General features: G+C 48.5%; 1 protein-coding gene across 5 annotated transcripts in view; it reads left to right on the plus strand.

The window, feature by feature from the left end:
• LOC116950193 (tensin-3-like) overlaps positions 1-13,528 on the plus strand; it is a 133,326-nt gene that overhangs the window by 52,901 nt on the left and 66,897 nt on the right. For 4 of the 5 annotated variants that reach the window (XM_032967808.2, XM_032967779.2, XM_032967799.2 and 1 more), the window contains exon 2: positions 12,014-12,128. In XM_032967808.2, the coding sequence (XP_032823699.2) occupies positions 12,014-12,128 (115 nt within the window). Of the gene's footprint in view, positions 1-3,690; positions 4,686-12,013; positions 12,129-13,528 lie in introns of those variants that run through there. The other variant, XM_076068820.1, reaches the window with a different exon arrangement.

Consider the following 13,528-nt stretch of genomic DNA (forward strand, 5'->3'; position numbering starts at 1 on the left):
ATATATGATGATCAATTAAAGCAATGATAATGAACAGCCTTTGTTAATCCACTGCTACATAATGGCCTCCCTCCAGGGAGGTTGTTTGACCATACTTCACCATGCTAGTCAGTGCACGGGGCAGTGAAGGCGGGGTGCCCGGTACCTAGTTCAGACATTACACGCTCACTGATGGTAGCCATGGCCAGGAATGGAACTTTCATCACTGGATTGATAGCACAGTGCACTTACACCACAACCACTGCTTTTCTGTCTAAAAGCAGTAATAAAAAATAACAATGTATAACCCTTCATTAAGCCACTGCTGGATGACGTCCTCACCATGCTCTGCCAGTCAGATTTATGATAAGAATAATAACAACAATAACCCTGCACACGTTTAACAACCCATTGCAAGAAACGCGTGCTCCTGCATTTCACTAACAACCGAGTTTTGACCTTCTCACACAACAAACGCCGCTGGTGCGACACGCGGTGCGGTGAACGCCGCACTGCGCTCCAAAATCGCTTGGATGAAGCGGACCGTTGTCTTCACAAGGCGGTGATGTCACGAAGCGGAATCCAGGCGCGTCTTGCGTGTCTCGAAATTACTGGGCCGCTTGGCGCCCGCACACTCGAGCAGAGAGCGGCCGCCTCTTTTTAATTTGTATTTCCATCGGCCTGGAGCGGGGCCAAGGCCGCCAAGCGAACGCCGCTCGAAGCTCAGAGCCTCGTTTCGCTCACGGCCCCCCCCCCGCGCTCTCGACGGATAACTTTTACTTTGCCGTGTTTACCAGTCGCTTTGATTGACCGAGCGGCGGTTTGGAGGAATTCCGCACCGTTTTAATGCCGTCAAATGTTTCGGGGAGGCGGGGGGGGTCCCCCCTTTAGAAATGTATAACGTGAAATACATGGACATTTTAAAATGCAGGTTACACGTGAAATGTTGCATACGTAGTGTCGGTGTGTGTGGGTTTTTTTTGGAACAACTTTTCCAGCACAGAATTTTTTTGGAGTGTTGATCGCAAATCGTTTAGTTTGTGTCATCATGCCTAAAGTTCATATACCGTCTGTTAAACGTTGAATCCAAACGTAAAACGTTTGGATTCACCTGCATGGACATTCCAAGCACCGTCTATAAAATATGGAAAATTAATTGCCGTGCTGGCTTCATCGTGTGCTTGCTGAGTGATCTAATGCAACAATTCCCATCATGCCGACGTGTTTTGTAAAACGCTGCAGAGCGACGTAAAGCAGTGATTGTGGCGTATTTACGTGACAGTTGTGTACTCTGTTTAAACTCCCTTGCTCGAGAGAGCATGTCGCACCGTTTGAAGAGAGAGAGAGGGGGGGGGTCGGGCGACGTGTGACTGTCAGTCGCGGCTGGAGGATGGCGCTGGGCCGGTGCCCAGAGGAGAAGGAGGGCTCCACACAACATCACTTTGGCTTGCTGACCCCTGCGCTCAGCCGGCAGATCACCGCCACAAATCCCCGCCAGCGCGTGGGAGAGAGTGCGCCCTTTTATTATTGCTTCGCTGATCACGGGAAGAATCAATATAAAGAACTAATGCAGAATAGAGGCTTGAAATGTGAGCCTTCTGGTATGTGTTAACAAGGGCCTGGCTTGTTAGGAACACGCAGATTGGTCATGCCGATGCTTTACTCGGAACAATGGGAGCTATGCATTATACGGTACACTATGATGTAAATAATCTGTTTTTATGCGCGTAAAAAGGTAAGGACAGCCCATGAGAGCCTTTTGGGAGCCATAGTTGCCGGTCACTTTTATTTTAGAACATGTTCTCATGGTGCAGGATATGTGCATTCGGTGCACCAACGAAGGAGTAGAAGAGTAACGTTATGATAGAGATTTAGCATTTCGTGAGAGATATCAAACCACAGGAGTGGTGGCCTTGTGGTTAGCCCACTAAGCTACAAACCGCCTCATATGAGTTCGATTCCCGGCCAAGGGTAACATCAGTGACGAGTGATATCTGAACCGGTTATTTCCCCCCGTCCCTCCATTCGCCAATCTACACTGACATAAATGGAGAAGTATGGCCAAGCAACCCCAGTGACCAACACGGTATGGGAGAAGCCTTCACCCAGCAGTGGATTGAGACTGCTGTCAATGAGAATGTATTATTTGGTCATCAAGTCATGGGTGCAGGTGTTTTAATAAAAAAAACAGCAAGCGTCTTCCATGCTTACATCTGTAGGAAATGGCTTTTTTGTAGCCACGTATAGATCCCGCCGAGCATAGTTTCAAATGTGGAATGATCTCGTGGATGAAGCGTCACGCACGGCGTTGGGTATTCTTTTCGGCGTGCAGACCGCGGCAGCACGCGCGATGGCGAGACAACACCTGGGAGCGGTCCCACCTCACGGCTCTCTCCTCGCTGGCGGTGATCGCTGTCGCGTAACGAGCTAAGGCCGTTCCCCGTCCTAAGAATCGACTGAATTATTGAAGCCGTGCCGAGCAGAGCGGCGCGCGGCGGCGACACTTGGCAGCGGGAGGTGCGTGTGTGACTGCCGCGTGCTGGGGGCGGTGGGTGGGGGGGGATGCCGTTCGGTTCGTCCTGCAGTGGCCCCGGTTGCTAGGACCCAAGATGGGCACGCACAGGATTACCACGGTGTATCTCGATTTGGGTGCGCATTGCTTGAACAGGGCAAAATGGACAAGGATAAAAACACACACACACACAACCCCCTTTCTAGGCTTTGTCGGGCCCTTTATCCTGTACTCACACAAGGCGCTCTAAGTCCCCAGAGTAAACGTTTTTTTTTGCAGCAAATTATAACTCATCGCTGCGTGTTTCAGCAATGAAGATGTTAACGTCGTGTGAGAAATTGTGAACGCGCAGTTTGTGAATGCAGCGTTGCACGCCAGTGGAGCGGACACGTGTGCAATGTTACATTTTGCCGAATAAAATAATCCGAGTGGTGGCAACAACCGCTGGCATTTGTGGAATTGAGGGATCTGACGTACGGGAGGGTTTCCTTATGAACGGCGCTGAGTTGTTGATTCAAGAATGGTCGGCATGTTGGCATATAACCGCCTTATTGGGACGTATTTGTTATTGAACTATTATAGTAATCTGTTTACTTTTTCAATGGGTTTGTTTAGTAGCAATACATTTTGATTTAAAGGGTTATCTCTTAACTTAATGGCTACTAATAGCGTCACAATTCGTCTGCCAATGCAATAGCTGTTAATCAGAAAAAATATACATTCCATTCCCATCAGGCACCATGATGTAAAGTGCAGTCTACAGCACTTAATGACAAAATAGTTGAGATTTTTTAAAAGCTATATTTTAAACCTTTTTTGTTACTTGATATAGCAATCAATGTTTCCATAAAATTGTTATTTGATGTTGCATGCAATTCACCGCGCATATCACAATCGGGCTTTTGTTTCCTCCAATGGGCAATGGCCATTCAGAGTTTCTTGCTTCGTAGATATTTTCGAAATTCAATTTTGTGGACAAAGTTGTGAAATGGACCGTGACAACCCCTTGTCGCAGTGTTTACCTCGGTCACCCGGGCGACGGCACAAACCGTCGGACGGCTGAACATCTCAGCCTGAACGCATCCAGCTGAATGCAACGCGTGCAGCAGGCCCTATGGATGCGATAGCTGCTCGGACACACACTAAAAAATTTTTGTTGCCCGTCTTCCATTTATCCCGTGCGCCACTCTGCACGCGGTCACGATGAGCGAGCGCGTGTTGAGAAGTTTCCTCCGCTTTTCGGAAAGGGAGGTGTCAGGATCTGGTAAATGTTCACCTCTTTGGCACCCGTGATAAATAGCCGCTCCTCTTGACAGCATCCTGCCATTAAACGAGAATCCAGCGTGCCGGGTGCGCTGAGCGCAGTGACCCAACGTGTTTGTCCGCTCAAATGTTCCTTTATAAACAGGGTTCGTGTTTGCCATTTTACTGGATCATGTCTCCCCCCCCTTCCTCTACTATCTGAAATAACAGTATAACATTAAGAGGTGATTATTTACATTTGTGGTTAAACATTTCCTAACCTTTACGGTTATGCCCGAGAGCTATGGATACAAAGTGTACGTCCACCAGCATCGTATCTCTGTGCGAGACGAGGCGCTGTCGAGGTCACGCACCCGTTTGGGAGCCTGCTGGCCTCGTCCTCTGCGTGGCCGCGAATACAATGAAAGCTCATTCGTGAAAGCATCGGTCTGAAATAGCGTGAACGTCGTTACCTTTAAAACGTATCGCTTGACTTTCACTAACTTTCACTAGGGCTACGTTTGTTTTACAAGATAACTGCAAATAAACCCCCCCGCTTAGTTTTAGCATACACAGCACGGACATTCCAATCCGAGTCCGGGTAAAAGTTAATCTTTAGCTGGGCGAGTCGGCCAGTAAAAATGCTTGGCAATGACCATCATTAACATCGAACGGCAATGGGAGGTGAACTCAGTGTAAATTCGCTCTTTTGTTTCACGTCACCGCGATCACGTGATCTGGGACATTGTCTAAGAAAATTACCTTCACGGTATCAGAATAAAACCTTCGCTCGGAGCGCAGTCGCAGCGCAGTAGCGCGGTGCTCGCAAACAGCTCTCTTAGCAGTCCGTTCAAAGGCTACATGGGGGACCTTTGTCTGTGCTTGCGCGTGTGAGCGCGTTCGGATGGCTGAGCCGAGAGCACATCCAGAGGTCACTTTCCAGGTTGTCCAGGTAGGTGGTTGATCTGTGTATATCTCCACTTTACTGTACTTTCACAGCAATAAGAATGTGTGACAGCACATTGTGATGTAATTGCATTGGTAGGTAAGTCCAGATTTACCTAATCTCCGAAATGTCTAAGGATTTGTCATTGCCACGGATGCGATGTGTCCTCCACGTGTGTGTTGAGTGACGGTATCGAGGAAGTGTCGCTCTTTTGCTTTGGGAATGTTTCTGACGTAAGACGGCCCTTGTGTGTTTGAGTGCTCTTGCCGCTACAAGCGATGCATATTTAATGTTTTAAGCACTCCTGCTACGTGTGATTGAGCAGTTCATTTACTTCCGTCACTTGGTACGGGACCAGAATGCACAATGCATTGGTATTCCCTTTGTCATACGCTGGTACGTTCATACGAGCGTATAGCCTTTGTCAGACGCTCTCGTATGACAAAAGTTACCAAACAAATGCTATGTTAATGCTGACCATTGTGGCTGCATTAAGCGATGAATCATAGACGCATGCAAAGTTGTTCATGGGAGGGCGTCTTTTGTTTGCCGACTTAATCACTGCAGTGAAGTGCACGCCGCCTGCGTATAGCAGGCGGCGTGCACTTCACTACGAGGGACCCCCCCCCCCCCACTGCTCCGTTTGTGTCAAACGAGGTGCATCACTGGGCAGGCGAGAAAGAGAGAAGGGACGGCGCGCTCCCACCGAGCGGGCTCAGCCCTCCTACGGTTACTCTGTTGTTTACGGCCCGCCAGAGACCTCGAGAGGGGGCAAGCTAAAGACATCGCTATCACCCGCTCGACGCTCGCTGATGGAGAGGCGCTCGCTGATGGAGAGGCGCTAGTTGGTGGAGAGACGCTAGTTAGTGGAGAGACGCTAGTTAGTGGAGAGACGGTAGTTGATGGAGAGACGCTAGTTAGTGGAGAGACGCTAGTTGATGGAGAGACGCTAGTTGATGGAGAGACGCTAGTTAGTGGAGATACGCTAGTTGATGGAGAGACACTAGTTAGTGGAGAGGCGCTAGTTGATGGAGAGACGCTAGTTAGTGGAGAGACACTAGTTAGTGGAGAGACGCTAGTTGATGGAGAGACGCTAGTTAGTGGAGAGACGCTAGTTGGTGGAGAGACGCTAGTTGGTGGAGAGACGCTAGTTAGTGGAGAGACGCTAGTTAGTGGAGAGACGCTAGTTGGTGGAGAGACGCTAGTTGGTGGAGAGACGCTAGTTGATGGAGAGACGCTAGTTAGTGGAGAGACGCTAGTTAGTGGAGAGACGCTAGTTGGGGGAGAGATGCTAGTTGATGGAGAGACGCTAGTTGATGGAGACGCTAGTTGATGGAGAGACGCTAGTTGATGGAGAGACGCTAGTTGGTGGAGGGACGCTAGTTGGTGGAGAGACGCTAGTTGATGGAGAGATGCTAGTTAGTGAAGGGACGCTAGTTAGTGGAGAGGCGCTAGTTGATGGAGAGACGCTAGTTAGTGGAGAGACGCTAGTTGATGGAGAGACGCTAGTTGGTCGAGAGACGCTAGTTGATGGAGAGACGCTAGTTAGTGGAGAGACGCTAGTTAGTGGAGAGACGCTAGTTGGGGGAGAGACGCTAGTTGATGGAGAGACGCTAGTTGATGGAGACGCTAGTTGATGGAGAGACGCTAGTTGATGGAGAGACGCTAGTTGGTGGATGGACGCTAGTTGGTGGAGAGACGCTAGTTGATGGAGAGATGCTAGTTGGTGAGATGGACTCTGCGGCCATGTCGCCGGCTGTCGGAGGCGCCGTCCGGCTTTTGGTTTTGTCTCGGGTCGTCGCCGTTTGAGACTCGGGAGGCACCATCGATCAATTTCGTTCCCGAAGCAGGAACACACTGGGGCTTTTTTCTCGGGTGATAAATTGGTCATAGTCTGCGGGGCGGCTTGTTACAGTAAACCTCTTCATTGTTGTCCATCCAGTGTTATGTTGGCCTAAAATCGACCTGCTCTTTACTCTGAATGATCCCTTTTTGCCCTGGTGTCGTTGCTTTGTAATAAATCAGACTACAGTATTTGTTTTCTATTCTGAGCATGGCAGTTTCATAGCACTCTGGGAACTCCAGTGCTTACAGTGATTTACGGCAGCTCTTAAAGCCACTTTAAGTAAATATGATTGAGTAAAGGAGAGGTTGTTCCGTTATCACAGTGTTATGTGGTTACATTCCTTCGTGCTCCTAAACGATCACACACGTATAGAAGCATTCCAAGCCACCTGGGACCTTCTGGGAAACGGATCCCATGCGAGTCTGAGGACTGTGCAGATTGAAGGTGGCAATCGTGAGTCTGTGTGTGCAGGTGTGTCATTGCTCAGGTGTGTCATTGTACAGGTGTGTCAATGCACAGGTGTATCATTGCACAGGTGGATCATTGCCCAGGTGTGTCATTGCACAGATGTGTCATTGCCCAGGTGTGTCAATGCACAGGTGTGTCATTGCACAGATGTATCATTGCCCAGGTGTGTCATTGCACAGATGTGTTAATGCACAGGTGTGTCATTGCACATATGTGTCATTGCCCAGGTGTGTAAATTCCCACTTGCTATCAGCTGTCATCCACAGCCACAAAGCCATTACAGTCCTGAAGAGGGGCAGTGCAAATGTGTCCAGGCTGATGTTTTTGGCTGGCCATCAAACAAAGACGTCCACTGCATTGCGCGCTTTCAGATGCGGTTCTGCGGCCGTCTGGAACGCTCTTCCTTCCGATATGACGAAGCCACTGGAGCTATGCACTTTTACATAATCTAGACTGAAAACTCATTTCTTTAGAACTGCTTTTTGTGTTTTGTTTGTTGTCCTTTCCCCGCACCTCCGATTAGCACAGTTGGCTACGTACGGTGTGAAAGAAGTTCAACATACATACAGAAAGTTCTCTCTGTTTACATTCATTTCTTATTGGATTAAGTCAGTTGGTGAGTTTTTGTCCCTTGTCAATCGACAACTGGACAAATACCTTTCTGCATCAGTCATGCGGGTTTGTTTGATCATACTTCACCACACTTGTCAGTGCGGGTTGATAAGAGTGGACCCAAAACCGGTTCAGATGTCACACGCCACAAATGTTAGTCGTCGCTCGAAATCAAACGCATGTTATAGCGTAGTGTGCTCACCACTGTCGCCACTTCTGACTTATTGGAGTCTTCAAATAATAATAATAATAATGTAGCGTACAGCCACTTTTAAAATCCTCTGCTGGACAAGTCTGTCCACGACATTGGTCATGGCGGTTTTGTTGACCGTAATTCACCACGTTGGTGAGTGCGGCTCAGTCCAGGTATCATTCGCCGCAGATGCTAGCCCTGTTCATGGTGCGTGGAAGCAGTGGTGGTGCAGTGGTCAGAACCACTTGTTCCAACAAGTGTTACTCTGCTGACTTCATTCAGGAAATTACTGTTGTATACATGCATGCATGTGTGAACTTTTTTGCACCATGCGTAGCCAACCGTGCTAATCGGAGGTGCTCACCGTTTCAACGGTGTTACAGCCGAATTACAAGTTAGCAATGAATGATCTAGCACTCCTTTGTTATTTTGCTCCCGGTCATGTGAGCGGGAGGAATTGGGAAAGTGATGAGAAGCTGCTGGTTTAAGTCCTGTGCACAGGACTCGGAAGTGAACTCTTCAACCCACTCAAAGAATTTCATTCGGTTGCTTCCAATCTGAACGGTTTCTTTGGGTACGTTCTGAATGCCGCGTTTTTCGTCTGCCGATTGCACGAAGCACAGAACGCCCACTCCTGCGCAAATTACCATCCTTTGAACTTTACAACGAGCGGTGTATAGCCCTCTTAAAGCATTTTGTTTTCACTCATCACGCCCAGAGAAGAAGTGAGGCATCAAAGCGAATTCGCTTGTGAGACAAAGGCAGAGAGCCAAGGCCACGGTCGCCACCTTTGCCCACAGCCCCAACGCACGAGGTTCTTTAGCAAAACTGTGCAGGATCGACACAGCAGAACCGGTAGCAGATCTCGGTACGAATTAATTCCTGCCACCCGAACGCAGATGGCAACTCCCAGACTGTCCAGGTCAACGTGGGCAGCTGGCCATCCGACACTGCCGCTGCCAATGTCCTCCGCATTGAGCGCGTTGCTGAAGTGGTTTTCAAAATGCGTTTTGGTTTTTATAGAGAGATTATTATTGTTCATGATTGCATCTATTTTTTTGCACTGTTATCTTTAATTGGAATTTATAAACGTATCTAAACAAGCCTCAGGCCGCCACCCCCCCACCCAGACTGACCGGGCCAAACCCGGAGAGCTGGCAACGCTATCATCCACATTGTGGTAACTTTTAGACTTATCTCACCGGGGTATTTTTGGTTGCGCGCTTACAGGATTATGATAAGCGTAATGTTGTTATGTGTACGCAGCTTAAATGCAAGCAAATACACGAACTATTTTCGCTTACAGGGATTCTTTGTCCAGTGCTTTTCTTCTTCGCTGTGTGTATAAGAGTATTGTACCTGCTTATTGTAGATTGCGATTTGTCCGTGACAAATTAGTTTGTACAATGGGCCGCCTCTTAATGATCGCGCGTGTGGTGGGAGAGTGAATGGAGTGGTTTCTGGCTTTGCACTCCCAGTGGGCACGAGGTGGGGGAGGGGGGTATGGGGGGTATAGGGAGGGGGGTATGGGGGGTATAGGGAGGGGGGTATAGGGAGGGGGGTATGGGGGTATAGGAGAGGGGGGTATGGGGGTATAGGGAGGGGGGTATGGGGGGTATAGGGGAGGGGGGTATGGGGGGTATAGGGAGGGGGGTATTGGGGGCATAGGGGAGGGGGGTATGGAGGGGTATAGGGGAGGGGGGTATTGGGGGCATAGGGGAGGGGGGTATGGGGGGTATAGGGGAGGTGGGTATGGGGGGTATAGGGGAGGGGGGTATGGGGGGTATAGGGGAAGGGGGTATGGGGGGTATAGGGGAAAGGGGATATGGGGGGGTATAGGGGAGGGGGGTATTGGGGGATATAGGGGAGGGGGGTATTGGGGGTATAGGGAGGGGGTATGGGGGGTATAGGGGAAAGGGGATATTGGGGGGTATAGGGGAGGGGGGGTATTGGGGGTATAGCGGAGGGAGGATATGGGGGGGGTATAGGGGAGGGGGGTATGGGGGGTATAGGGGAGGGGGTATGGGGGGTATAGGGAGGGGGGGTATGGGGGGTATAGGGGAGGGGGGTATGGGGGGTATAGGGGAGGGGGGGTATGGGGGGTATAGGGGAGGGGAGTGCCCTGGTAAAGGGAGCATTGTCGGGCTGCTGAGTGAGGCCTTCTAAATTTTGGGCAACATTGGACTGTGACGGAGGCCACACTCATTAGCCTTTTCTGACCACCCAGTTATTCCACGTCATCATTTGTGTGTGTGTGTATGTATGCACACACACACACACAAAAGTGCTTTGTGTAATTTTATTTTGAATTGCGCCATTATTTCCGTGTTATATTTGTATACTGGCAAATAAGGACCTTCATTGGTGGTTCTTTAAAGGTCCCCACAGCTCATTGTGCGTTGTTTTCGTTCATTCGTTTCACGATCCGTTTGTCCTGGTGAGGGTCGCGGCAGCAGCTTGTTGTCATTTATAAATATCGACTGTGTACCACCCTGCTCATGATTGTTAGTCGTATTACTGTAATGTGTTGATACTTTGTTCAACTCCGATTAGCACGGTTGGCTACGTACGGTGCGAAAGAAGTTCAACGTAGTACGTTTTTGAGGCCAGGAGAGGCTCCCTGTGTTCCGAGCTCCAAGCTTGGCACCGCTAATAATCCGGGTTATAATCTGGGAATCGGCCACTCGTGTTGAAATCGTGTTCTCACTTTTAGTGGAGTTGATTATCTCAGCCCTACACTACACAAAAAAAGCATTCATGTTTCATTCGGGTTTGCTCTTTCGTTCAAGTCCAGCTATGAGAATGAAAATATGAGCGGTTGGCTGTAAGTGTGGAAAACGTATTCCTTCTGAAGTGTGGATAAACACTGTTGGAGTTACACTGATGTTGAAATAATTTCGAAAGTGACACTTAATCTCAGGACATGATGTGTATATGAAAATTGTAACAGTATAATTGGGGAATTAGACAAAGAACAGTCAATATAATGCGGCTCTACATGGTAAACCCCAGTATCGTATGTATGTTGAACTTATTTCCAAACGTACGTTGCCAATCGTACTAATCGGAGGTGCGGTATTGTCACTTGTCCAGTGGCTCAGTCAAAGCAAAGTCATGTGTCTGTCAATATAAATTAGCCATGCGTTGGTGTTTATCTCCTCTGGTGGCCGTTAATTCGTGCTCAAAATCCCATGGCAGTGGCCAGTCTCTCTATAGGATGAGTCAGTGGGTGGCTTGTCAAAGGATGTGGCTCATTCCAAAAGGACAGGGGCTCTAAAGCAGTGTGCTGGCTCTGTGTTGCATTGTGTTCACGAGTCATTTGGAAAGTTTCAATATTAACCACAGGTGTTGTCTGTTAAGTTATATTTGTTGAATAGATGCCATACATTAGCTATCGTTTTGTATATTTTTGATCATGATTGCCGAATAGAGGCTCAAAGGATCAACATTCCAAGCAGCCAGCAATAAACAGCACTATTGAAGGTGTAACGATATTATCATTTATTATTAGTAGTAAACTTGTTTAACCATTAAAGTCGCACTTACTCTTCAAGAGGTCTATGCCAAGTTTCCACACTAGGGGGCAAGTTGCTGCGTAATCCCAATTGGGTAATTTTTTTAAGTCATTGGAATGTTTGGCCGCATACCGGTTACATGGAATGGTTGTTATAGCGTTGGGAGAAAACCAGAGAACCTGGAGAAAACCTATGCAGAACAGGGGGAGAACATATCAACTCCACACAGGAAGGCACCTGCATGGGTCAGGAATGGAACCCAGGTCTCTCTTGCTGTGAGGCACAAGTGTAGCCACTGCGTCACTTGTCACCCGAATAATGCATGTATATGTATGTTGTATTGATGTTCTATGTATGTATGTTGAGCTTCTTTTGCACCGTACGTAGCCAACCGTGCTAATCAGAGGTGCGGGGCATCATCATAATCATCGTGATAATAATGATCATCATAATAATCATAATCATCATGATAATAATGATGATCATCATAATCATCATGATGATGATCATATTTATCATAATGATGATCATTATTATTGTGATGATCATCATTATTATTGTGATGATGTCCCGATGATGATGATGATGACGATGCAGCTGATGGAAGTTAATGGGGGTAAGTTGCAGTTATGCTGATGGTGAATGCGACCGACTGAAGGGACGCGTTTGCTGCATTCCTTTTTGTTGTTGTGTTTTTCAGCCCGAAGAAGCGGAGGCCCCCAACGCTCACACCTTCAAAGCTAAGAGCTTCAAGCGGCCCCGGGTGTGCGGCGCGTGCAGGCAGCCTCTGGGCCAGCAGGGCCTCTGCTGTCGCGGTAAGAGCCTGGGGCCAGAGGGAGCCGCTCAAGAGTCGCGCTCGGTGGCAGTGTGCACCCCCCAGCACTCGTGATCTTACCAAAATGTCCCCCCCCCCCCCCGTGTTTCAGTGGGGGAACTGTAAACATTTAAGAATGTTGCTATTTTTAAAGGACTCTATGCACCGTTTTGGTGGTTCAGCTGGCTCGGTGGCTCCGTGGAGGTGGCTGAGCCCCCCTCTGCTCAAGGCTCAGCCCTGCTTCTAAATTCTTGGAGTCGAGTAAAAAAACTGATGGTTTCAGATTCGTAACGATGAAGCGATGGACATTGCAGCCTTTGCTCGCATACACGGGGAGCGAGGCCCGGAGGCGCAGACCGCGCGATACACAAAATGCAGATCGCATTGTTACTCCCTCTGTTCAGGGTTTCTGAAGTTTCTTCAACATCGAGCGCGTTGTGCCATAACCCCTGTTCGTATGCCCCCCCCCCTTTAAACAAGGTCGTACTGCAAGGTTGGGAGGCACGGTGGGTTCGTAGCTGGCACAGTGGCCACTGGTACAATGGAGAAGAGCAGTAAATGTCCGTGAGGAATCACCATCAATCCCATTTTCAGTTGGCTGAGAGGTGAACATTGTTGAGCCCATGACATTGTACCCTATAAGCATGTGTGATTGTGTGCCAGAGTTTTTGCTGAATCCAAGACTGTGCTTATTTAATTCGAAAAGGCGGTATAAATAAAGCGCATAAAACACTTGCAGTAAAAACGTTTATGACGGTAATATAATACCGCATTGCTTAAGCAATGTGAAATTGGATAATGGCGGGTTGTCAGGTTTTGCCTGCAGTTTTAAAACGTTTCCCGGCTTTTGGGGAAGAAGCGCGACCTCTACCTCCCGTCCTGACTTCCTACCCAGGCCGAGGGGAGGCTGAAAACCGATGCTTAGCGCGGTGATTTCACTCCTGTTTGCCAATTTCGCGTGCCACTGATGCACGCATGGGTGACCGCTTTGCTGGGGTGGGGGCCTCCCTGGGTCAAGGGAAGAGGTAGGCTTTCCTGCTGCGACTCCTTTAATCCTCTGAGTCATGCACGGCTCAGGATGCGTTACAACCGACCACCACGCATTCCAGGCGGGGAAGGATACAGAACGATCATCCTTCAAAACAAACAAAAAAGGGGGTGTCCAGATTCGAAGCTCCTTCAGGCCGTACGTTTGTTTCTTGCCATGTATATTTGGGCCTTCCCCTGCGATACCAAATATAAATACAATACAATATGCATGTGAACTTTTTGAAAAACAAGATTGTTAAATATGTGCTAATCTTAACTTACTAAAGAAGCATTTAGTCTGCTACGTTTATTTTTTTGTTTTAATATGGAGGTCAAGGATGCTGTAAGATTGTTAATAATTTGGTGAGCGGT

This window comes from Petromyzon marinus, chromosome 2 (assembly GCF_048934315.1).
Source record: "Petromyzon marinus isolate PM22_M1 ecotype Great Lakes invasive population chromosome 2, UKy_Petmar_22M1.pri1.0, whole genome shotgun sequence".
Lineage (NCBI taxonomy): Eukaryota > Metazoa > Chordata > Hyperoartia > Petromyzontiformes > Petromyzontidae > Petromyzon > Petromyzon marinus.